Source organism: Musa acuminata, chromosome BXJ3-4 (genome assembly GCF_036884655.1).
Source record: "Musa acuminata AAA Group cultivar baxijiao chromosome BXJ3-4, Cavendish_Baxijiao_AAA, whole genome shotgun sequence".
NCBI classification, from domain to species: domain Eukaryota; kingdom Viridiplantae; phylum Streptophyta; class Magnoliopsida; order Zingiberales; family Musaceae; genus Musa; species Musa acuminata.
In genome coordinates, this window is record NC_088352.1 from 2262174 (window position 1) to 2288637 (window position 26464).

The window sequence follows — 26464 nt, forward strand, 5'->3', positions numbered from 1 at the left end:
AATATTAATTTTTTTAATGGATAAATAATTAATTATTTTTTTTTAACAATAAATAAATAACAAAAAAAATTCACTTGAATTCAGTATTAAAGATTATCAAATCGGTCTTCATACTTTCAATCTTTAATTACTAGATCTCAAACTAATCAGTATATCAATCTAATCTTTGGAAGGTGAATCGCATATTATATCAATACATATAATAAAATCATCGAAAAATATTAGTTGAAACTTTAAGTTGAAATTGATAAGGTATATTTTGGGCCCCGGTCACGTCACAACCAACGTCGCGTCACGCCACTGTCAAGTAAGCAAGAGGAGTACTCTCATACGTCGAGCCAGGATCCATACCAAGGCATTCCTTGGTACATCTTGTCCCGGAAAGCTTAGGACGACGGACACACAAAGGTATCTCCTTGCCCCTCGAGAATCGGCTATCGCATTAAACCCGAATACGGTCGACCCTCGTACAGTAGTATAAAAACTCATAATCGACATTTGATTAAGAGGGGCAAAAAAAAAAAAAAAAAGAACCAAGCACTAACTCACTCGTTGAGAACCCAAAGTTGATAACCATCCAAAGAGAGCCTTCTGTGCAGGAGAGCGACCACCCCCGAGGCACGATCGTCCCGACCAAGAGACACCAACCAGCATCCCGACGCCAGCATCCCAACCTACGGGTGTGATCGATCTCGACAACTCGTTCGATCGAGCAAAGACTCTCGACATCGACCTGTGAACCAGGTCGTGCTGGCTCACCAGCCACGACACATTAGTTCACCAACAACAACAGAAACATCAATCTATCATCACAAACTTTTGAATCGATAAATGGATCCGATATATTATCACCTCACCGTACCAATAACATATAAAAATAATAATAGTAATAATCTTTATTCTTCTTAAATTATATGTATAAATAGGGATTATTGGGATGACAATTGACAGCAGTTGAGGTGTGATTTAAATCATGTAGCGGTATAATTCTTGTTTGCTGTGGCAATGATAGTGGTGAGAGGCGTACACATGATGGAGTCGTTGGTTGCTATGTTGGTGTCCATCAGAAATGGTACATCTGGACCCACGTGAAAGCCACGTGAGGTCTTCCTCGCCCAATGGATGGGAGGCGATTCAATGTGTCGGTGTGGCCATGAGAACTTAGTTAATGCGTGTGGAATCCGCATGCGTCCATTTCCATCATTTGGGTGGGAAGTAATCGATGTGGAAACCAAAGGTTTCCATTGGGTTGGTCGGTGCCATTGGTTGCGATCCTGGTTGTCCAGCATATAAGAGATTCAAAATCAATCAAGATCGATTCTATCTTAACTAAAATATTTTAATCTAGGAGTTGTGACGATTCAAATTGAGATCATACCAGGTGCCTGATAAGATTCTTTCGATACTTAAATTAGTAAGAGATTCAAAAGATTCAATCAAGTATCAAAATCTGAAAACGTATTTTGCTGAGAATCTCTTAAGAACATATCCGAAAGTCTTTTATGGTATGATATACGATTGTTATATTGAGATGAATTGAAATAATTATCACTTTCTTAACTAGTGTTTCGATGGGTTTTTCTTGTTTTGTAATATTGTTGTTGACACAAATGATCTATGTTTCAGTGACACACTTGAGAGGCCGACTTGGTGTAGAATGCTCGTGAAGAACAGAAAGCATTTTCATCCCTAAGCCATGAATGTAATGCACCTTTGACCCGAGTAAGTGATTAAGGATTGAGAAGGTCAAGTTATAATTGAAGGCAGATTTCCTTGTCATGGCAAAACGCTATGCGATTTTGGAAGGGCTCAAACAAGCCAAGCTTCACAACCTATACCATCTTGGAGTTGACTCGAACTTCTTTCGGCTCATTAACTCTATCAACCCTCTCAAAGACACCTCTTAAGAGTTTCATACAATTGTATTAGACATTCGAGTTGTTGCATCTCAACTCACCGATCTTTGTAAGACCCTTGGTCTTCCTTCCTTGTCTTTGATTTTTTTCTAAAGGATCTCTATACTTATATTTCACATATTGATAGTATTTTTTTTTTTACTTTCAAAAAAATACTTATCATGATTTTAAATTAGATTCGATAATAATACATTTTGAGCCCTTAACTAACCTCATATTAAAGTTCATTTATGTTTATTATATATGTGCATCAAGAAAATATGCAATTTCTTCTTGATGTTGCACCGATGACACATCTCCATGTCAACAAGCAAATGTCTTCTTTTTGGAGTTTTGATGTGCCCATAGTGGAGTTGCATTAGTAGCTTTGGGAAGTAAATAAAATGTGCAACTATGAAAATCCATAAGGATTCACTTTCTACTATTTGATTCATTTAAACTGAAATACTTGTTGATTAATTCATGAACAATCTACCTATTATGATTCCCATTAGCATTGAACCCAAAAGAAAGAGAGAGAGAGAGAGAGAGAGAGAAGGGACCCCCTTGGATCATTGATTGCCATAAAGTGAAGTGCCAACTTGATCTGACGTGAATGCTGAGGAGATGTCCCACCACTAGTGAATCTAAAATGATTGCGTCCTCCAAGTCAATGTCCTCCCCAAGACCGGTTGGTAGAACCAGCATCCAATTCCCTCTGCCTCATATATTTCACCTTCATCCAACAAAATGATACACCCTTACAAATGTGATCACTCTCATCATAGCCTATCATGTACAATAGCCCAACACCAATAAAAAATTCTACGCGAAGAGATCTAACATTTGGAAGCTCTTTTGTACGCGAAGAGATCTAACATTTGCAATCTTGGGATAAGAGCACATTCTCAAGACTGCATATACTTTGTAAATGGATAAAAAACTATTCCTTGGTTCCTTAGATCCACCTTCTCTGATGTTTTGAGTTAGGCTGACGAGGTTAACGTAGTTGAATTTTGTCTTTCGCCGAGGGAAGCAACCTTATGCCGTGGCTAATGGATTTGTATTGCTTGATCCAATCCTTAAATCTTTTGGAAAGGATGTGAGGAGATGCTTCGGAAACCAACATCATCGTATGATGTTGCTCCTGTCTCTAGTATCGATATCATCGTTGGAGATTGACGTTAGGATGAACATCGTTGAATTCTTATCCAAGGTCCAAATGTTAGATCTTCGGAATCATTATCAACTAATAAGGTAGTGTAGGAAAGAATTGGAGGATCTTTAGAGGTACGAGGACATTGATCAATCTTGTGGCTAAGTCGTCCATAATGATAACATTTTAAAAAAAATTAAAGCATTAGAATATAAATAAAAATAAAATAAGAATAAGTTATCTTCCATCTAATGTCTTAGTTCAAAACATTATGTTGTTTTCTAATGTCTTAGTTCAAAACATTATGTTGTTTTCTAATGTCTTAGTTCAAAACATTAACATGATGACTGATTCCTTATCCTATTGAGTCTTGACCACTAGCCTACCATCAAATTCTCGTCATTTTTAATATTAGACTGATTTGATACCATGTATTTATGGTGATGCATAAGCATATTGAGCTTGAACTACTAACATCAGATAATTTAAATTTAAATTGATAATAATTCACTCAACAAATTATTATAACCTAATAAGAGGGGTCCTCAGTATGAAAACTCCATGACTACTCCACAATTGAGAAAAATTATCACAAATATGCAGTATAATGGGTCAATTATATTGAATTTGAGCAAAATCATCGCAAATACATGATATGATTAGTCGCTTACATATTGTGATTGCGCAAAACCATCACAAATACAGAGTTTAATGAGTCAATTACATATCGAAATGTCTAAAATTATATAAAATTCACTTTACATAAACCGTTAATAAGGAAGTCAAGTCCATGACACGAGATTACGGCGATAGCCGATAAGGACATTGGAATATTCTGAAAGAATAATGAGAAAATACATGATAACCAGAACGTGTTTTGTGTAAAACAACAAATGGATGCATTCCGACCTTGAGTGACTAATTGGCCTCTTGCAAAGCGCACCGAAACAAGAACATGAAGAGTAACTAATAAAATTGAAACAAATAGATGCCACCCGCCTAGTAGTCAATCTCTCGATACCAGCTAGTATTAATAATTAAGTGGAATTTAAGGTGCTACTGCTTAGTACAATAGTCTACTTCAACCGTGACCTTGAGTAAGCTTCTCAGTTAGAAAGGACCTTCTTGTTCGGCTCAAAGACATACTTGATAAGCGAATCTTTGATTGAAAGCAACTCAGGAAACTCACGCTTCAACTTTGTGGCATCCATCTCGTTGTTGCTTCGAGGTGCGACTATGACTTTGGCCTGCTCTTCCAGTGTAAAATTAACCCACTTGAAGCTGGGGTCGATGTAGCTCTTGTACATCTCTAGGATCTCGTTGTGGCTCACGGCACCAGGATTGGTGAAGTTCCATATGCCCCTGCAATTCCTCTTTGCCATCTCGATCGATATGGGCAGAAGTTCGTCCAAAACCGTCATGCTATTTGGAATGTTCACAACCTTGTTGTAACGCGTGATTTTTGTGATGAAATTGCGCGGGTTGCTAAGATCAGAAGATATTGGCATCCTGACTCTGAGGGTGCAGACATTTTCATATTCTTTCAGAAGCTCTTCAACCTGCATCATGGAAACTAATACATTAGCTTCGAGGTATATGCATATGACATGAAGTTAAAAGAAGAATGCCATTGAAAGCAAGCTAGAAAATACCATTGCTTTAGTCTTCGAATAGAATGAACCGGTAAAATTTGGTTTGTCTTCCTCCTTGAAACCAATGCCTGAGCCCTCCAGGTGTTCAGTGTCATATTCAAATATACAACCTGTGGCATAATTCATCAGTAGCAGCCCATGCTCCCTGCAAACATCTGCTAGCGTCAAGGTTCCCGCAACATTCGTGCGAATTGTCTCCTGCTTATGTGACTCACACCAATCAACATTAGGCCTGCCGGTTACACCTGCAGCATTGAAAACATGAGACGGCTTCACATTTTGAATATCCAGTATGAGTTGGGATCGTTCTTCCAGTCGCCCTCTTCCGTATTCATACGGTATACCCTGCTTTTCACATATCATGCCGAGAAGGCCCCCGATCCATCCAGTTTTACCATATATCAAGAACTTCAAATGTGGTTTCTTTGAAGAGGTTCTTGGAGTGGGAACAACCATCCTTTTCTGACTGTTAGTGTTTGCCGACTGAGAAACTGTGACCTTGGTTTCTTCAGCTCCATCGACATGTCTTTCAATACCGGGCATCATCAGCATCCGTGGATGAGGCAACAGAGCACCTGAAACATCTCCCCACCAGTCCGGATTGCTCGTGTACCACTCCATCGTCTTCTTGAGTCCCTCCTCCCATGTGGTCCTCTCCGACCATCCTATGTTCTTCAGCTTCTGATCATCCAAAAAGTACCTCTGGTCATTGAAAGGCCGATTCTCCACAAATTCAATGACCCTATCTGCTTCCAGTGAGAAAAGCTTGCAGACATCCTTTGCCACATCGATCACTCTCCTTTCTTTCGTCGTTCCAATGTTATAAACATGCCCGACTTCTCCTCTGTGAAGAACAACCTCGAATGCCTCCGCCACATCCTCACAGTACAGATAGCTTCTAACATTAGAGCCATCACCATGAATCGGAAGTGGGTGACCTCTCATGGCCAAAAGGATGAATTTTGGAATCAGTTTCTCGGGGAACTGATTCGGCCCGTAGACGTTGTTTCCACGGGTTGTTATCACGGGCAAGCCATATGACCTCCCGTAGGCCATAACAAGCATCTCAGCCCCAGCTTTCGTTGCGGAGTACGGGTTGGTCGGCAGGAGCTGAGATGCCTCATGGTTTCCGACCACAGCATCCTCGTCGGTCTCCCCATAGACCTCATCAGTGCTAACATGGATGAACCTTCTGATCTGCCCAGTGACCTTGCAGGCCTCGAGGAGGACATGAGTGCCATAGATGTTGTTCTTGGTGAACTCAAAGGAGTTACCAAAAGAATTGTCGACATGGGTCTGCGCTGCAAAATGCATGATGGTGTCGATCGACTCGGTGATGAGGAGGTAGTTGACGAGGTCGGCGCTCCCGATGTCGCCCTTGACGAACTTGAAGTTGGGAGAGGAGCGCGAGGGGTTGAGGTTCTTCAGGTTGGAACAGTAATCGAGCTTGTCGAGGACGACGATCTTGTACTCGGGGTAGTTCCGGACGAGGCGGTTGGCGACATGAGACGCGATGAAGCCTGCCGCCCCGGTAATGAGGATGTTCTTCGGATTGTACGCCGCCATCTACTCTGCATAGAAACAGATCACACGTTGCCCACACAAGTCAGATCCAAGATCTAGAACACACCAAGCAATGACGGAAATAGGACTACAAATCTTTCGCAGATCCACCAACGGCATCATAAAAGCAAACAATTTTAGTCGATTCGTAGTCCCAATTCAATCAATCTTCAATTCGCAGACAACAAACAAAATATCAACGAGAATTAACCCAAACAGCAGTAGATCTCCCCCAAAACGACGGAAATCATCCACCATTACCCAAGATGAGATCTTACTAAACAACCCGGCAACTCATCAAACAAAAACCGTCTCAGATCGTCCCCTCGCCTGTCGCGAAATCCACGAAAACCAAACCCAGATCCGAAGAGCAAGCACCGAGAAAAAGGCGAGAAAAATCGCACCTTTTGCAGAAGGACAGAGCGATCGCTGTAGCGGCAATCCAATGTCAGGATCCGGTAGCAACTCGCAACAGATGGATCCGAAGATAAAGCTCGGGATCTCGAGAGGAGAAAGAGGACGCGGAATTGGGAAGCTTCGTCGCGGAGGACGAATGCGTGGTGGATTGGGAAGAACGCGGAGAAGGCGGGTGGGAAGACTAGTTCCGACCGGGGACGAGTAAGACGGGGAGGTGTCAATTTATTTCCGGATTACAGGGGAAATCTCTTCTCGTTTCTAAGGGGGAAGGAAGACTAATTAATGAGGGGTGACGGACTAATGGAGAGATTTGAGGAGGACACGGTGGGAATCTTGTGATCTCGTATGAAACATGCGTGCATATATATACTTATATACGGAGAGAGTTTAGATCTTAGATCTCTGTCTCTTAATTTTGGTTATTACTAAATTAGATTATGAGGATCTTAACCTTATTTTAATGTCCTGTGACTGTGCTGCTTTCAACAAACATAGGAGGAAATGGGTCACGCGGTGTGCATGAGTCACAACAAGTCCATGACCATCATAAATGGAATTCGTCGACAGTCAAGCATCAGATAAACCATCAGATCACATACGTCAACATAAGCATGTCCTCAGTGGGACTCCAACCACAACCTACACTACGAAAGCATGCGGCTGCCAAAGAGGAAAGGAAGCAGCAATACACGAACGATGCTTCTAAATGCCTAGTTAGTGCTTTAGGTGGCCCTCGTTGGCCTTCTTGAACACCCGGGCTTGCGCTGCGGCAGCCTTGTCGGAGACGACCGCCGCGTTGAACGCGTCCCTCACTTGCTGCGTGCTGAACACGAAGCTCTTGTTCGCCAGGGAGTTGAGTAAAGACGCTGTTCCTTCTCGGTAAAGGGCTCCGATCCCGTCGGCGCGCGTGTTGGCCAGTGCCTCTGGCAAGCTCAGGCTCCTCCCGAAAGCTGCAGCAGCGGGTGGGCCGAAGAGTTGGCCGACGGTGCCCCAGTAGCCGATCAAGCCCCATATCGCCGCTGAATGTGTTCTCCAGTAACTAGAGAACCACATGATGTTACCGTGAGCTGAAGAAAAGGTAGGCTGAGACTGGAGTAATACGCTTACTCGCAAGTGAAGGGAAAGGTGTTGGGGTCGAAGGGAAGCAGCGGCGTCGCAGGGGGCGAAGGGATCACCGGGTATGTCGGAGTCGGCGGACCGAGAGGGACGAGAGGAGCAGGAGTGACGGGGCCATATGTTGGACTAGGAGGGGTGGTGACGACCGGGACTGAAGGCGGAGCGTAGTATCCTCCACCACCGTGAGATGGCGTCGGCTGCCTGCGAGACGGTGCACCATGGCCGCTGCCACCGCCACCACGGGACGGGGTCGGGCAAGCAGTCGCATGTGAAGCTGCACCGTGCAAGTCATGAGTCCACTACAACATCAATGTACCATAGAAGAAGGGACAGAAACCATGAGGTCACAGCATTTTACGTGGCGGAGTAGTGTTCGGGTCAGGAGAGTAGTAGTTCTTCCGGTCAACAAAGCCACCCTCAGGCTTCCTACTCGTCGCTGGAGTGACGAATTCCTGGAAGAACAACACCATTAACACAAAACGCACGAGTTCAAGAGTCTTCCCTTTCTTCTCGCTCCCCATGCCGACCGAGCTCAAGAGGTAGAGGAAGGGAAGTCGAGCTCTGTGGAAGTGGGAGAGGCAGTAACTGCGAGCGTATATATACACATGAAAGAGAGAGCTGGAGCGAGAGCAGTGCACACGACCATTAATACAGCAAGCGGAACACAGTAGAGGGTTAGTTGATATGCTGCAGGGTGCATTAATGGCAATTAAGGCTTTGCATGTAGCACAGAAGAAACATTTGAACACGTAGGAAGACGAAGGTTATTTGAATCAACGTAGCTGTGACATAGGTAGGATGACAGAAGCCTGTCAACCTCTTGTATACATCGCCTTACCCCTCACCCATGTCTCTCATGAGGACAGCTCGTATAGCCAAAGCTTCATACGTATATGGAACATCTAGACTCGAATTAAAGCTTCCCAGGAATAAGATAGTGAGAATAGACTGCATCGGAATGCCAAGAAGGGAAGAAAATAGAAAGAAATCTAACACCTCTCAGCTTTGATACAGATGTACATTCTATAGTGTTGCGGCTTTACAGATCATATCTCGCTGGATCTTTACTACTCGAGAATCATCATTATTGCATGTTCGTCCGGTTGGAATGTGATGAAAGAGGATTAAGTTGTATTATCGTGACCTTATGGCCCTCCCTCTTTTTTTTTCCCTCTAATCCGGTGAACAAATGACGAAATAATTAAGCTTATGTGATAAGGTCATGGTCATGTACATGCTGTGCCATCATAAAAATCATTGATTGCACGAGAGAAATATAGTGATTATTGGACACTAATCACACGTTGAATTATCGCAGCATCCCAATCGTGTGCCCATCTTGGAACATTGGGCCGGACCCTGGCCCAAATACATCGAGTTAGGACTGAGCCAACATCTTTACCGACTCAGGCCGGGCCGACACAATCTCGACCCGGCCCATGTCGACACCATCTCGATTTAATAGAAAAGGCCCAATTCCTCTGCGTGATATTCCTCTATTTCACATTATATCGTGCGTAATGTTTGATTAAATTCTGCATAAACTAACATTTTCTTTAATGGATTTTATTTTATTTTTACAAAAATCACAAGCATTTTTAACATTTTGTATGTCGTAAGGGGTATTAAGATCTTTCCTATGACGATATAAAGTATGAGATTGTAAGAAATATTAAAAGTGATTATAATGAATAATGAGTTTGATGAGTCATTGGACATGACTGTGTGATTTGGACGATGCACAACGAGAAGTATATGTGGGAAACGAGAGGTGGATGGGACGGGCACCGTTTACCTGGAAAGCGTACGCGAAGCGCTCTATGACATGGCAGAAACCTTCTCTGCCATTGTCGTGTCTTGTTCCTCCTACAGTGCGATTCCTAGGGGCGTGTTGGGCCAGTAGGTGGATGGCCACCGTCCCTATCCGCCTTCACAAGTCCTTGGATCTTCCCGGAACTCCGCCCTAAACAGTGGAAAAGGGATGAGAGGACCAATCGAGGCTTCCATGTAGCTGTGGAACAGTTGTAGGACTGTGTCTCTGCATGTAGATTTGCAGAACTGGTCATGTTTAATCACAATCTTTCAGAAACTTCATGGTCATGACAGCAGTCTGGATGTTGATCCCTCGAAAGAGAAAGCTCTGTTTGATTCCATATACATGCAGCTCAGTTCTGGTTGGGTTGGTTGTGCCGTCACTGATTGCCAGTAAAAAAAGAGATCGCACACATGAATCCAACTCCTGGATGCAAACAAAGAAAGGGGAGGGATTGGTCAAGAACATCCCGGAGCAAGATGCAGAGTCTTGGGCAAGCCGACAGTGGTGGGTGGCTTACAGCGTGACCCATATCATCCCCCCCTCCTTTTGGGGCTCACAGTTGCCTCATTGACCAGAAGATCTCATAATGCCGAACTCGGAGTAATTAATGGAGCGGACAAGGATACAAATCAGGATGTGGACTTTTGTCACCCTGCTTTTCTGATGGCTGATAAGGATGCTCAACTGATTCGAGCTCGACGAGGCGAGAGAAAGGTTTATGTGAGCCAGACTTAACACTCATCAGCCGTTGCTTCTCTCCTCCACTGCAGATCGAAGAGGATGAATTGCTTGGGAATCCACCAACCCAGATGAATTGCTTGGGGACAAGAAAACCTGTGTCTTCGAGTCATGAACATGAGTCAAAGGCCTTTCCAGGCATGGCTTGTCCACATCCCAACAACACATGCAACCACTGCAACCAGAGACGACTTGAGGACAAGCTCAAGTAACCCTGCTACTGCCGCTGGAGGAGGTTGTGACCACAAAAGCTGTCCATCACCCACTTCCCCGCGTGAACCCCCCTGACTGGTGTTTAGTTGGATAAAACTGACATGGTAAAACATGAGGATTAACGAGCTATCAAATCAATTCAGTGGCTCAGTTCCAAAGTCAAACCACATCTGTTTCTGGCTTCGTGCATGAATGCTTCAAAGTCAAAGCCATTCAGGTGACTAGATTACTCACGTTTCAAACAAGGTTTGCTCATCTACAGCTTGTGGTGAACGGGAAGGTGCACCTTTTCCTTGGCTTTTTTCTTCTCGGTTCTTCTGATGGTGTTTCTCTTTTTGCTTTTCATCGTTGTGGATGTTCCAATTTGACTATCGAGCGAGAAAAAGATGCTAACTTTGGCAACTTTCTGGTGTTACCATATACCATTGACTTTACTTAGCCGAGTATGATTGTTTTGCGGGGCCGAAATGATACCACCGCGAGAAGAAGGAGATTTTGGGGATTCCAGCCCCATGGCAGGCAATAGATTACGGTGGACTCGGCGCCGAGCGGCTCTGAAGTCAATGCCGTCTCAGCCTTTCTCTGACTCGGCCAGTCTGCGTGACTTCATCTTCTGCCACAGCAATTTGCCTGGAAACCGTTGGGCATTTTCGAAGAGCCCAACAAGGACAAGCAGGGGGAGAGAGAGAGAGAGAGAGAGAGAGAGAGAGAGAGAGGGGGGGGGGGGGGGGAGGGGGGAAGACTTTAGCCTTCCGGTCATTTTTCTCGTCATTTCCGGCTTCTTCTTTCCATATACTCTGCACATGCAATCTGTTTGAAAGGCTGGTTCTGCTTTGTTGTAGAGGAGTCTATCAATGGAGAACCATCACCTGCATCTCCAAGACAGAGAAATCCAGTCCGCGCATCCCAACTCCCCCCACTCCACCACCAGTGGCAGCTGCATCAGCAACAACAACGGAGCAACAGCAGCAGCAGCTACTGCTGGTTTAGCTCCTCTGCCACCACCTCTAACTCCGAAACCCCTCTCAAGATCCACCGATTCCAATCCGTACCCCACCACCTTCATCCAGGCTGATACCTCCTCCTTCAAGCAAGTGGTCCAGATGCTGACCGGCTCCGCCGAGACTACCGCGAAGCACGTAGCGTCGGCCGCAGCGCCTGCCAAGAACCCACTTTCGCCGCCGCCAGTCGCCAAGTCCGCCACAGCCCCAAAGAAGCCGGCTTTCAAGCTCTACGAGCGCCGCGGCAGCCTCAAGAATCTCAAGATGATCGGCCCTCTGATACCGACCTTGCTGGGCTCCAACCCCAGCTCCCCCGTGGGCAACGGCAAGCCGTTCTCGCCGTCCCGAAACCAGATGCCAGAGATCTTGTCCCCCAGCGTGTTGGACTTCCCTTCGCTGGCTCTTAGCCCCGTCACACCGCTGATCCCCGACCCCTTCAACCGACCACCGCACCCGAATCCAACTACGGGGATGTCAGCCGAGGACCGGGCCATCGCCGAGAAGGGGTTCTACCTGCACCCGTCACCGAGGACCACGCCAAGAGATGCGCAGCCACCGCGACTGTTGCCTCTATTTCCCGTCACCTCGCCGAAAATGTCATCCGCTTCAGCCGCTGCTGGTTCTTCTACCTGATGCTTCGTTTGGTACTCAGAAGACTAGGATGAATTGTGGACTTGGTTTCTTTCCCTTGGTTAATTTAGCTGCTGCTGTCGTTTCTTTGTGTGTGTGGGAGGGAGAAGGCACTGTTGGCGGAAATCTGTCTGCTTCATGTGCAGAAATTTGAGCTCTTTCCATGACCTCGGTTCTTGTGATCTCTCTGTGATGCAAACGGACCAGGGTCTGAGAGCAAAGCAAGCCAAAACCTTGAGTAATAAAAGTTATGAAGTAGAAATTTCAATCATATTTCAGATGATACTTCCGATTGTTGCTCCTGAGAGAAGACGAGAGAGAGAGAGCGAGAGAGCGAGAGAGAGGAAATTTTATCCATCCCTCTGCAAATTATGTTTCCTCTTCCCTTTCTGCTTTTCTTTTTCCTCTTTGTTTTTGTCAACCTACGATCAAAAGGAAGAATTTTTTGCACAGTGAAAGCGAAAGCATATCCAAATAATTATTGAAGCATCGTAGAATAGGCCATTGGTTCTGGTTGAGGAGTTGATTCCAAGAAATGTCAAGAGGATATCTTCTCCATTCCACACAACTCAGGAAGGAAGAAGGGGCAGGGTGGAGCAAGAAACAACACAAGGGGTGGGGTGGAGCAAAGGGAGGACACTTTGCCTTGAGAACCCGTGAATGACCAGGGTTTCCATGGTCAGGGGAGGGAGTACAGTGATGACTGAGGGCTGTACTTGTGCTCACAGCACATGAGACTGGAGGAAGACAATGATCCTCTCCCACACACCCTACCCTTTTGCTCCTGATCAACAGTCTTCACAGCTGCTGCACAAATGATAGCCATTCGAGTCAATAAATAATACGCAAATGTTAATCCTACATAACAATCGATCGATGCCATATTTACTGTAGATGTTAGAATACACACAACTCAGAGCGTTCCCTACTGGTCGATGCACATTTACTGCATGCGTTCATGTCATGCATGAATGAGTCAACTGAGCCCCACTCCAAAGTCATGACGTAGAAATTAACAGGTTGACCAAATCCGTCTTGTAAAAGAAAAGTGGGTAAAGACGACAAACAAACAAATGGAACACAGACCTTGACTCCATCACCCATATCTCTCTCTCTCTCTCTCTCTCTCTCTCTCTCTCTCTCTCTCTCTCTCATCACAATTAAATTTAAGATGCTAACTTTGGGCAGTACTCATAGCGCACATAAACAATCTGTATAAGTAGGCAAATGGTATGACAATTTTAACGATGAAGACAAAGTCACATGTGAAGAATCCAACTTTCTCATCTGAAATCTCAAATCAAATACCAAATCCAAAGACCTGAAACTGCAAGGAAGGCCACCAGTGAGACCCAGTCTTTGTAAGGGACAATCAAGTCCTCCTGTTCCCAGCTGTTAAGCTTATAGCGTACACACAAAAAGAAAAAATTGGTGGTACCTTCCTTGAGTAGCCCCATGTGACGCTTAATTCCACAAGATGCTGCATTCCGGGCCTGAATCGACCCGCTGTACCAGTTCATGAAATTAGTGAGCTTGAAATCAAGGAATGCAGATGATACTATGATTTAGAGAAACAAAAAAACATTAGCAGATATTCCATTTGCCTTGTTTTCTACTACATCATATGACACGAACTACATTAACCGATTAAAGAAACCCACCCCCCACCGTAGAAGAAGGATCGGTCTTCACATCAAGTCCAGCAGTACCTGACCTGCCAAAACAATTTCAACAAAAGCTAAGCTAAGGGCCTGAAACCCCCTAGTAAATTACCAGGTTAAAACCTTCAATATTAAGAAACTCATATAATAGCAGTTATTTTTTTTCTCACATTTCAATCATAAGATAAATATCCACACATTACTTTACCAAATATAATCAACACATTAAGCTCAAGGACAAAAACAGTTAAACCAATAATTTGGCTGTTTATGCTGTCCAAATTTGTCAGAACATGATCTTTGGACAATGAGAAATCATGGTTTTCCGATTCATCTTGCTATTTGAGGTCCTAGTGCCGGTGAATGTCTTCAACCAACAGTGGAACTTCTGGTGGATAAGCTCAGGTTCCACAGAGCCTACAGATAACAGATCAATTCGATGGCATATTTCCCTTTCCTTGTTGTTGTTATCTCACCAATCTGCAACAAATTATTCAATGACGTACAAATTTCAGAGAAGTTTATCAAGAGCCTTTTGTTGTCTTATTAAAAGTATCTCCAGTTCTTCAGAAATCCAAATTGATTCAGTGTTCATAAAGAACGATTATAATAAGAAAAATTACACCATATGCTAAATCATATGGTATAATGAAGTTCAGAAAAGAAGCTATATTTTCACTAAACTATAATTTACTGATCATGACAAAATGTTGTATTAAAAAAAGTTGATAATTTAGCAGACAGATGACGTAGTAGATAATTAATGTCTCAGACTGTCAAAAGCTCAAAAGATGAAGAAAAGAAAGTTATAATTTACCTTCAACCTCCCTTTTCCACTAACAGAAACAACATCTCCTGTCTTGAGTGTGGTTCCATTTTTCATCACTGGTGACCAGTTAACCCGCACATCTCCATTGCTGATTTAAAAATAAAAGCTTGTGTTAATAATATTGTCAATAAGGACATGATATTATAGAATCATAGATAAAAAGGATATGATTTAAGAGATAACAATTTAAAGGTTTAATTTAAGCACAAATAAGTCACCTAAACAGCCTCTATGTTTGCAAGGGCTAAGACAGCATATGTTGACTTTCCTAGAGCTCGTCAACTAAACCACCCTTTTATTATCCAGCATTATGTCATATTTATTTTGCATACCTTCCAAACAAGAGTTTAAGCCATTGCATAAAAATTACTCAAGTCTTAACCTAGGTTTTCCATAAGATCATTAAAATAAAGTCAAATAGGCCATATGTTGGTTGAGGTACCACCCTAAGCAAGAATGAGACAAGGATGACATCAGCTTTTTGATACCAAGTACAAGATAGCAAGGTTAAACGCAAAAGCAGAAGCATGTGTGTGGGAAAACCATTTTTTGCATATGACTGAGGGGAACGAATATCTGAACTTTGAAGGTGTAACTTTGTATGGATAAAATATTCCTTAATACTTTTTTTAAGTTGAAAATTCTTATGCTCCACCATTAAGTCAAATATAGGAACAAATTTCTGAAAATGACAGCCAATACCAATAGTAAATGACTTCAAAGGACAGCAGATAAAGACAATCAGTAAAAAATTATAGATATAGCAAAAGTCTACAGCTTCTGGAGAGTCTTCTATTATAACTTCAAAAAGATGCACCTGATCAAGTCAACAAGTTTTGAGCGAGATATTTTGAAGCCTGCACTAGCCAGTGCATCAACCCTCAGCGATGATTCAACAGTTCTAAATGTTTTAGTCCTATGATTGCATAAGCAGAAAATTTTGCATTAGGATATGAAAAGAGATAAGAATCCATGGTGAGAAATATAAAAATGATAGAATAAGACAGGTATCCCTGACTTCGGTGGCTCATATTCTAAAGCGAGCAATGGTATTGGCCTGCAAGTCACAGAAATATTACCAACCTACAAGAAGCAACATAATTTAGCGCCAATATTTGTTTGTCATGGACTAATCCTGAACAAGAAAGAAGCAAGTTTAATAATGGATGCATGAAACATGAAACTTCAATATATTAATGAAAAAAAGAATGGTTATCATAACTTACTCAAGCTCTTATGATACAATGAAGAAAGTTAACTGAAAAAGTAATTGATGTTATTGATAATTACTTGATGGAGAATCATCTAGTTTTACAAAGATTTCAGAAAAGTTTATTCTGGACAAAGAAATCAATAAAAAGTTATCAATTAGTTAGCCTAGAAATTCTAAGAGTTGTGTTGAAAATTGAAAAATCCTTTGGTCTTTCTAGGAACTCATTTTATATTAAATGCATTCTTGTATTAAGTGCACTCATTTACTACTTAGGTAGTCTAGAAGTCACATTTTTAATTTCTAAAAGGCATACTAATTCCATAGGAGATTACTTTTGGGAATCATTATCTTCATTGATTATATTAAGGCTCCTAAACCCCTATAAATAGTGAGCTTGTTAATGGATGACTTCATATTTGAATGAAAAAAAATTGCTTCTCTTGTCTCACACTTCTCTTTCTTTCTCTTCCTCTCTCTCTCTCTCTATTTTCCTACTTTATTCTATATTAGTTTGGTATGAGAGCGCGTCAAGAAACCTGCCCTGTACCCCATTAGGTCCCAACGAACAGGAAAAGGCTTCGATCAACACTCAAGGATCCTTGCACCTCTAATGTCAACCCCTTGCATGTGGAGTGGGACTTTGGGGCGACTATCCCTACAGAATTGGTGGAACACATAGCTCTCAATGCCGAGTAAATTTTTGAATACTAATATTTTTTTGTCGAAAATAAAAATCGTATATTTCATTAGATTGTGGTTTTCATCGCTTCTCTCGTCATTTCTCCTTTTTTTTCTATTTATCATCCTTTCTCTCCCATTTAGTTACAACTATAGTACCAATAAAATTTGAACCACTGAAAGTTGTCCCAAAAGAAGAAAAAAAAACAAAAAGTGAGAAATATTTAAAACATTGTATTTCTACCTTATGGATTATAACAATTAACAATCTAATTACCAAAAGATAATTTGTCAATAGTATTAGAATCATGACTCGACGAGGTGAAAATCAAACCAATCCTGATGAATCCCGAAACCAACAGAGTGAGATAGATACCCATAGGACAAAGCTAGCAGATCATGACACAAAATCGAACTAGTTATGTAACCAAATGCCCCAAGTCCTAGGAGCTCTCCAACACCTTGAAAAACAACCCATGAATAAAGAGGTTGATGAGTCAGTTAGACAACATGTCCATTCTTCACAATCCATAGCTTCAAATCAAGGAATTTTACCTACTCCCCAAGCGTCAGTTTAAACAAATCCTAAGTCCACCTATAGGGCACCTATTCACAATTATACTCCAACAATTCTTGATGACCAAGCTTTTAGCCTTAACAATGAATTATTAAAACCTATTAGAAATCCACAAACCCAAGTAATGGGCCAACGAGTTCGGTTTACTAACAATCTAGGGAAAATGGCTAAAAGAGTCAAAGTGGATGTGTTGAACTTTGACGGTATGTTTGAGCCAAATGTGTTTGTTGATTAGTTAGATAACATGGAAGATTACTTTAAGTGGTATGGAATGATTGATATTGAACGTATACAATTTGCAAAAATGAATATGGCAAGGTCAGCTAGGAAATATTGGTAACATGTCCAATGTAGTCTCGAATACCGTCGAGAGCCACCCATCACTTAATGGGAAGTCGTGAAACAAAAACTTAAGGAAAAATATTTACCAACCTACTTTTGAAGCCAACTGGTTGAATAATTATTAAACCTTAAACAGTTGAATTCTAGTGTGGCAAAGTATTTGGCTCGATTTAAGGAACTTTTACTTAGGTGTGAAATAGAAAAGGTATGACATCCAACAAGAAGTCTCTCTTAAGTTCCATGACACCATAAAGGAAGCTTCTGGACAAGCCCTTGAGATTGAGAAATACATCAATCTTTATCCAATTCGTCAAACATCTTCTCAATCTCTTGACAATAGAACTATTTCCCAAACTACCCCAAGTAGTGGCTCTGTTAAGCCAAAAATCCCCACTATTAGTAACAATCCTGGCCCAACCATGAATCGTCCAACACGTTTAACTACTAATTCTTAAACTAGTTCATCTTCAATCCAGTATCATTATTGCCATAATAGAGGTCGTATTACCTCTTGTTGTTTGCCCTTATATTAAAAAAGAACCAGATGATCAAATTAAGACAACAAACCAAGTAGCTGCACACGAAGCCTACTCAGGTGATGAAAACTAACTAAAAATTGAAGATGCCCATGTTAATGTTATCCATATTATTCTCTCCACTACTTGTGATTCCAATTAATGGATGAGGGCAAGTATCTTCTATACTTCTATCTGAAGCGAGGAAGTAACTTGCAAATTGGTTATTGATGTGTAGCACTATGAACAATGTCCCAAAATCTGCTATCAAAATACTAAACCTTAAGGTAGCCACATCCGACCCTATTTAAAATAGCCTAGGTTTGACAAAACCACACTACTCGTGATCGATAGATGCTTGGTATCAATCAAAATGAGCGATTACCAAGATGAGACTTACTGTGACGTCCGACCAATGGACATTGTCCACATTCTTTTAGGTCGGCCTTGGTTATATGACCTTGATATTATCAATCACGGGAGAGAAAACATGTATATCTTTTGATATAAAGGCAAAAACATTATCCTAGAGCGAGCAAAACAATTAGAAAAGGACAAAATAAGAACTCTCAAGTACCTTCCACAAGTCCCAACCACGAAGGGACTCTACTTATTGGATCCTAAATCTTTTGAAATAGAGAGTCTAAACAACAATTTTTTGTGGCCATCATTGCTAGAGAAATTCCTAGCCCTTGCAATATTCTTGACCTAACTCCTGAGGTTAAATCCTTATTAGGTGAATTTTTTAATGTCATACCTTCATAATTACCTAGTAGGCTGTCACTCTTATGGGGGTGAAAAGCTAGGTCGAGACAAAACTATTGCATTAATCGACGATAGATTTTACTAGCCTTCCCTAAAGCGAGATGTTGTTCAAGTGGTGTCGTAGTGTCCCACTTATCAAATTACCATAACTTGCAAACACAATACTGACCTATACACCCTATTACTCATTCCACATTCACTATGGCAAGATGTGAGTTTAGATTTTGCCCTTGGACTTCCTAAAAATAGCTCGTGGCCATGACTTTATTATGATTGTTATTAATCGATTTTCAAAAATGACCCATTTTATCCCATGTAACAAGACCAACGACACCTCACATATTGCTAAATTGTTCTTCCGAGAAGTTAAATTACATGACTTACCCTTAACCATGGTGTCAGATAGGGATGTGAAATTTATTAGCTACTTTTGGAAAACTGTGAAAACTATTTGGCACAACATTAAAATTATCTTTAGCTTTTCATCCCCAAACTAATGGTCAAACTAAGGTTGTTAACCATTTCTCGAAAAATCTTCTTAGATGTTTAGTTGGGGAGAAGCTCAGAAATTTAGACTTAACCTTACCCATTACTGAATTTGCATATAATAACTTAGTCAACCGCTCCACCGAAAAAAGCTCATTTCAAACTATTGTTGACTATACTCCTCGCACCCCCCTTTGACCTTGCACCCCTTCCACTTGACTATCGTGCCTCAGAACCAGCACACTCCTTCGCTCAACATATTCATAATGTGCATGTTGAGAATCGATGTAAAATTGTCCTAAGTAATGAAAGTTACAAACTTGCTGTTAATGCACATCGTAGAAGTCAAGAGTTTCAAGTTAGCAACTATGTCTTAGTTCACGATTGCCCTAGGAGATTCCCTAAAACCTCATTCAAAAAGTTGTATGCCCGTGCTATTGGTCCTTTCCCCACCATCCAAAAATTAAAATCTAATGCATATATACTCGATTTGCCTTCTGACTTAAATATTAGTCCAGCTTTTAGTATGAAGGATTTAGCTCCATATCACGGTACTTTTGAGCCTCCTCTATTTATCGATATTTCTGCAGGTGACAATCCTCCGAAAGCACCAATTCTCTTAGAACACAAGGATGACATAGAGGTCATTCTTGATGAATGTCTTGTTACATCTACTACTAACATTACTTAATACTTTCTTGTCAAGTGACATAATCGTCTAGCTTCCGATGCCACTTGGATTATTCTGAAGGAACTTTGTGATTTTGCATCAGACTTATTAGACCACTCTATGGGATCAAGTACTTTTCCACTAGAGGAGAATGATAGAGAATCATCTAGATTTACAAAAGATTTCAGAAAAAATTATTTTAGACAAAGAAATCAATAAAAATACATCAATTAATTGGCCTAGAAATTCTAAGAGTTGAATTGAAAATTAAAGGCTTTTAGTCTTTCTAGGGTTTCTTTTTGTCATTAAATGTACTCTTGTATAAGTGAACTCATTTACTATTTAGGTATCCTAGAAGTCACATTTTGAATTTCTAAAAGGCATACTAATTCTCTATAAGATTACTCTTGGGAATCATTACCTTCATTGATTATACTAAAGCTTCTAAACCACTATAAACAGTGGAGCTTATCAATGGATGACTTACTTCAGATTTGAATGGAAAGTAGGGTTTGTCGTACCGACCTGTACTTCTTAGTGCGGGTAATACATACCAGTATTACCAGTCTGATAGGGAACTGGTACACGGACCACCTTCTACCGGACAGTACCATAATCTGACAGCATATCGGGCGATACAGGGTCTGTATCAGGTGGCAATTATCAAAATTCAACCGTTATTAACCTATATCGGTCGGTACGGTCGGATTTCAATCGTGACCGATCAAGAGCTAAGATCACCATATTTCACATAATCAAATTGACTATTTAAACAATAGGAAAGGGTTTTTAAACCCTTTTCTCCCTCCTCTTTCAACTCATATCACTCCCTCAATCTTTTCAACTCTCTAAAACTCATTTTCACTCATATCTTTCTCTCATTCTCACAGTTTCATTCTCTTAAACTCAGCAAAGTTACGATTTATAGATTGGATCAAATTTGGAAGGATTAAGAGAAAGATCCCCTCGGTCAAAAAATGACGGAAGGAGCCAGACAACATTGAGTTAGACTGGTCAAGGAACTAGAGACACCCAACCATCACAATCGTCCACCCAGTGTGCAAAGGCAAAGGCAAAGGCAAAAGCAAAGGGGAAGGCAATAGCATCAGTTGCACGATGGAAAGAATTGAGTCGAGCAATGAAACACCTTCTCAATCGCATTCAACAACCTGCTCAGTCCAGAAACATGGCAGCAACGTGGACAACAATGCCTCAACCGATGATGGCAACGACATTGGGAAGTCAATGGTCCCGTCTACATAATTTGAGAGTAGTGCATGGATCGAGGAGTGAAATTTTACACATGCTACCCAAAATTTAGATCATGGAACTCGACGAGGTACTGGTCAAGTTTCTATACGGAAGGAGAAGGCACCGGATGATTTTGAGCAGATACGACAAAATCTACATGATGTAGACACAGAGCAAAGCTCATCGTATACACAGTCGTCGTACCATGGAGAATCTTATAACTAACAACAATACGCTAATAGTTGGTCATACTTCTCCGAGCAACAATACGGTGATCGATCTTATGATATAGAATAGCATATTAATGGTGAAAGTAAAAGTTCTAACATTCTCCATGCTCCGTATCAATATATATCAAAATCGTACTTGTCTTAGGAGCTGCCTCAGACACGTGTGATTCACGATGATTAGACTACGACCATCACCACATTGATGCACCAATGGCATATGGTGTAACAATATACTGTGTCGTGGGATCAAACTCAGGATTGGGTCTGACAAACATATCAAATTGATATATAGATACATAGGAATGAGGACCCCGATCCACTGCTAGTGGAGTCCCGTCATTCTTTTTCATGATAGAACTAGGTATATTCATCGATCAATTACTTAATTCACTTGAATCTTAAAGTTTAAGTTGTTTAAAAAAATATATAACAATTCAAATCATTTCTATGTAGATAATTCAATATTAACGGAAAGACGATCTGGAATGTACTACAAAGCTACTCCTTAAAGCCTGAAAAAGATATGTGTCACTACTCTATTCTAATTTAGATTATTTTCACCAAAATTATACTAAATTTATATTTATTTCCAACTTAGAAACACTAATCTAACTTCTATTTTTAAAGCATTTTTGGAGCTATTTTCGATTTTTTAAGTGTACCATCGATACGCCTTTGTGTACCGTTGATACACCTCAGTACGTACCATACCGACACCTGGTCGGTACACTAGTATGGACCAAAATTGTAAACATTAATAAAAAGAATTGCATCTTCTCTAGTCTCTTACTCTCCTCTCTTATCTCACACTTTTCTTTCTTTCTCTTCCCCTCTCTTTCTCTCTATTTCCTACTCTTTTCTACATCATTACTCTAGTCTAAACTACTTGATTGTTCATTCTCCTGTAATGTGACAACATTAGAAGATTTCCCAATCATCCAGGTTTGATTCATGAAAAATATATACTCTCTACCATGGTCTACAGTACCGACCCGTACCACCCGGTACGGGCGGTACGTACCGGTCCGACAGATTGTCGATACACGGACCGCCTGTTACTGGTCCGAGTGCACTGTAGCACTGTGCTACAGTACTCAACACACCTGAGTGTACCGCTCGGTATACCGTACCGTATCGATACCGAGCCCAGGTCGAAACACTGGTACGGTACGGTATTGCGAACCTTGCTCTCTACATCACTACATAACTTTACAATCTCCTGGAAGTCTGAGTCGTTTGATATCATCAAAGATGGTTGGCAACGATGGAATAACAATGCATTGGGATCCCATCACATATGTACATATAATACAATATCAAGCACCAAACAGATTTGAGTTTTTAACACATTGCAAGGAAATTGAAGTGCAATGAACGAGCCTTGCACCTTATCCAATGTCGACATAAGAAAGTCAGTAAGCTCTGGAACAACGATGACTTGGGATCCCTTTTCTCCCTGGACATAATATCAAAAAGATCTTAATAGAAGTTTCCAATGTGTTAACTCTTAAAAAGAAGAGGGATAATAATGCACATTGGCCATTGGCATTGTACCTGCAACAAGATATCTCCAACCTTTTCTCTTACTATCCCTGTGCCCAGAATTGCACCGAGGAAATCACCATGAGAACAAGCATCGAACGTGAAGTTCCCTGTGATGCTGGAGATATCATTTTTCTTCAGCCAACTTAAATAAAGGTTGAAGACACTCATATAAATAAAATTCAAAAAATACCTCAAAGCAGCAACAACATCTGGGTCAGTTGGCATGTCATCTGGATGTCCAACAGACAGGCGGCAACGTTCTGCCTACCAAGATCAGCAGGAAATTCTCAGATCACGTAGTATTGTCTTAAGAATAATGAAGCAAATCCTTAGTTGCTTACCTGTGGATAACCACCCTGAGATACTGCTTTGACATCGGCCAGCTTTTCTAGCGCCAAAATTGACTCCTTAACAACAGGTGGAGTGAGAAAGTCTGTGTGAAGCACCTCTCTTCTCGTCGTAGCCCGCCTTGCCTTGTCACCAACAGAGACAATCCACCGATACGATGATGAGAAACATCACTAGTATACAGTCGTCCAAGAAAGACGATCCTTTTCGAATATTGAGTTCCCAATAGCGCTAAAATTAGGGTTTTAAAAGGAATTTGGTGCAAGGGGGGAATTTTCTCGATTCGACATGGTTAATATCAACCAGAAAACCCCCAAATTTGACTGCTAAGAACCTAGTATCAAGAACATGGTCTGGTAACTCTTATTAAGGCACAAAGAAAGGAGAAATACCATTTCAAGAATGTTATTTACGGCCTCGGCTATATTTCTGTCGCTAATCCCTTTGAGGGTCGAGTCCACGACCACCGGTTTCACGGCGTTCGCGACCTGGCACAGCCCTGCAAATTGTTCCAGTTTGCGTCATACACGCTAAGATAGAGTGGAATTTGCATTTGGGGGCGAGAGGAAGAGAAGAACGAGACCTCTGCGAGGGGATTGGGATTGAGCCAGGAAGTGAAGAGGGCGAGCGGATGCAAGTAGCCGCCGGAGGATGGTCACAGCAGAGCGGCCGCTCTTGATGGGAACTGCGACGGCCGAGAAGCTCGCAGCAGCCATGTCCGCCGCCCACCTGCTGCGCACTCGTCTTGTATGAGACGGAGACTCCACGCCTCTTTTCGAAATCTATTTACCGTCGTATATGTATGCGTCAACAAATCCATACGTACGTATCCCCACTAAGAGCTACCGATGGAGAAATTATCTCTGGTGCTTGAACCCAACTAGTGTTACGATTTTTATACTTAAAAATTATATATTTTTTTTATAATTATAAAAATAAAATAAATAATTTTATTTTTCTAACATTGTCGATTACACTGAGAAAAATATAATACATAACGTCAGACATTGGATTGTCGCCAAACTGATGGACAAAATAATCATTTCAATTGACAACTAGTGAAATGTCATCACGCTTCAGCAACTCTTAACTTTTCTACCACAAATGGCCTAATCATCATCGATCTTTCCAATTTTATCCCATCAACGCTCAAATTCGATGCCTAATCCAAAAGCCACCTTGTTATCGACCTCTTTGTGGTTGCAATCGTCGAAGTGATCTTGATCTTGGGGATATGGATGGCGATCATGTAACGGTTATTATTAAATATCTTATTTAATAATAACGTAACCGTTCTTATTAAGATTCATAATTCATTATCATGAATTTCTTCATTTATTATGGTTTAAATGATTTCAGTTTCTTATTCTTTATGCATGAAATCGTTATTATTAAATTAAATATTTAATATCATTAAGTTCTTCATTATGGTCCAAACGTTACAAATTTGAATTAATTCTTGAACGTTATGAGTTGGTGATGATATATACATGAGGATTTTGGTCCCTTGGCTCAATCATCTCTTTGAAGCGAAAGGCTTTCCTACACCATCTAAAGTGAGAGTTCTGAGCCGAGAAGAACCAAAGTTCAAGAAGAAACCTCTGCAGAAATTCTTGGCGACAATGGCTGGAGGTACGCTATTTCGTTTCCGCATTAGTTTATTGTGTTTCTATTACAATGATTTAGAAACACAAGTTGGCTTCATCAAAATTTCTTACATTTGGTATCAGAGCCGAATGACCTCTGCCTTGATATGAAAAAGTTTTCATTTTTATGCCATCAAAATGATTTGATTTTGGTTTCTTCTTGGGAACTTGTTGATATATTTTGTTGAAAATCATGAGGAAATATCATTTTCAACATTTTAGTTGGTAAAATGCTCATATTATGTATGCATATTTAGTTCTATTAAATTATGTTTATGAGCAAATTTTTATGTTTAAAATGTCTAGTGATCCATATAATCTTAATTAATTAAGAATTAGCCACAGCATCCTTAATTAATTAAAATTATATATAAAGTTAAAATAAGGACCACATAAGTAATTAGACATCATATTGTGACTGATTATATTTCGTATAATAATTGTTATCCCACAGGATCTTTTATTATATTTAATATAATTAATCAGGATAAAATATCAGATTATTTTTATAATTTACCCACAGGGATTATGAATTGGAATATAATTTGATAGTTTTATCATAAAGACCATATGAATATATTTGAATTAAGAATTTAGCCTACAGGCAATTTTTATGTCATGAGATTCATATTTTTGGCATGTTTCACATTGGTAAAACATGTAATTTAGTCTATTAAGCTTCAAATTTTGACATAAGCATGTTTGATTTTATGTAGTTTCTCAAACTGTTAATTTCTCTGATATTCGATGTGATATTCCCGTGGTGGGAACTATAAGATATGGAAGGAGAGGGTTCTCCTCCATTTAGGGTGGATGGATATTGATTATGCTATTAGAAAAGACGAACCACCTATAGTCACTGAGACTAGCACTCTAACTGAGATCGCGTTATATGAGCGATGGGAGCGATCCAATCGGCTCAGCGTGATGTTTATCAAAACTAAGATAACTGCTGGCATACGTGGTTCTGTTGACCAGCATAAAAATGTCCGAGACTTGCTAAAGGCTATCGATGAACAATTCATCACTTCGGATAAGGCACTAGCAAGCACCCTTATAATGAAATTTTCATCCCTTAGACTCACCAACATAAAGGGTGTGCGTGAGCACATAATGCAAATGCGAGATATTACGGCTCAACTTAAGAAACTTGAGGTTAATATGTCAGAATCCTTCCTGGTGCACTATATTCTGAACACCCTTCCACCTCAATATAGCCCTTTTAAAATTTCATACAATACACATAAGGACAAATGGTCAATTAATGAATTAATGACCATGTGTGTTCAAGAAGAAGAGAGGCTAGTAATGGAATTGGGTGAGAGTGCATTGATGGTAACCACTCGAGGGAAGAACAAAACTGACAAACATCAAGCCAATCAAAAAGCTTATCAGTAGGGAAAAGGTAAAATACCACCCCAAGCTGATATCAAGAAAGAAGCAAGGTGTTTCTTTTGTAAAAGAAAGGGACACATGAAGAAGGAATGTACGAAATTCCAACAATGGCTTGA

The 26464-nt window shown here is 40.8% G+C and overlaps 4 protein-coding genes across 5 annotated transcripts; 1 reads left to right on the plus strand and 3 right to left on the minus strand.

Annotated features, from left to right (window-relative positions):
* Positions 1–3842: 3842 nt before the first annotated feature.
* Positions 3843–7019, minus strand: LOC135634898 (trifunctional UDP-glucose 4,6-dehydratase/UDP-4-keto-6-deoxy-D-glucose 3,5-epimerase/UDP-4-keto-L-rhamnose-reductase RHM1-like). Of its 2 annotated transcripts, none has more exons than XM_065145618.1 (3): positions 6671–7019; positions 4704–6269; positions 3843–4610 (listed from the first exon to the last, which is right to left on the minus strand). In XM_065145618.1, exons 2-3 carry the CDS (start codon positions 6267–6269, stop codon positions 4158–4160), a joined length of 2019 nt encoding a protein of 672 aa, XP_065001690.1. In that variant the 5' UTR covers positions 6671–7019; the 3' UTR covers positions 3843–4157. The 2 variants fall into 2 exon arrangements, with proteins under 2 accessions (XP_065001690.1, XP_065001689.1); XM_065145617.1 differs by having other exon boundaries at positions 4704–6274.
* A 226-nt stretch (positions 7020–7245) lies between these two features.
* Positions 7246–8392, minus strand: LOC103980505 (protodermal factor 1-like). The gene is made up of 3 exons (XM_009396944.3): positions 8158–8392; positions 7791–8073; positions 7246–7722 (listed from the first exon to the last, which is right to left on the minus strand). Exons 1-3 carry the CDS (start codon positions 8318–8320, stop codon positions 7398–7400), a joined length of 771 nt encoding a protein of 256 aa, XP_009395219.2. The 5' UTR covers positions 8321–8392; the 3' UTR covers positions 7246–7397.
* A 2797-nt stretch (positions 8393–11189) lies between these two features.
* Positions 11190–12468, plus strand: LOC103980240 (VQ motif-containing protein 4-like). Its single transcript, XM_065148019.1, has 2 exons — positions 11190–11321; positions 11409–12468. The coding sequence occupies exon 2, from the start codon at positions 11421–11423 to the stop codon at positions 12198–12200; it is 780 nt and encodes a 259-aa protein (XP_065004091.1). The 5' UTR covers positions 11190–11321; positions 11409–11420; the 3' UTR covers positions 12201–12468.
* A 1521-nt stretch (positions 12469–13989) lies between these two features.
* LOC135636332 (uncharacterized) lies at positions 13990–24085 on the minus strand. Its single transcript, XM_065148020.1, has 10 exons — positions 23891–24085; positions 23700–23806; positions 23301–23432; positions 23150–23223; positions 22969–23074; positions 22802–22870; positions 15706–15770; positions 15505–15603; positions 14676–14775; positions 13990–14338 (listed from the first exon to the last, which is right to left on the minus strand). The coding sequence occupies exons 1-10, from the start codon at positions 24021–24023 to the stop codon at positions 14276–14278; spliced, it is 948 nt and encodes a 315-aa protein (XP_065004092.1). The 5' UTR covers positions 24024–24085; the 3' UTR covers positions 13990–14275.
* Between the last annotated feature and the right edge of the window lie 2379 nt (positions 24086–26464).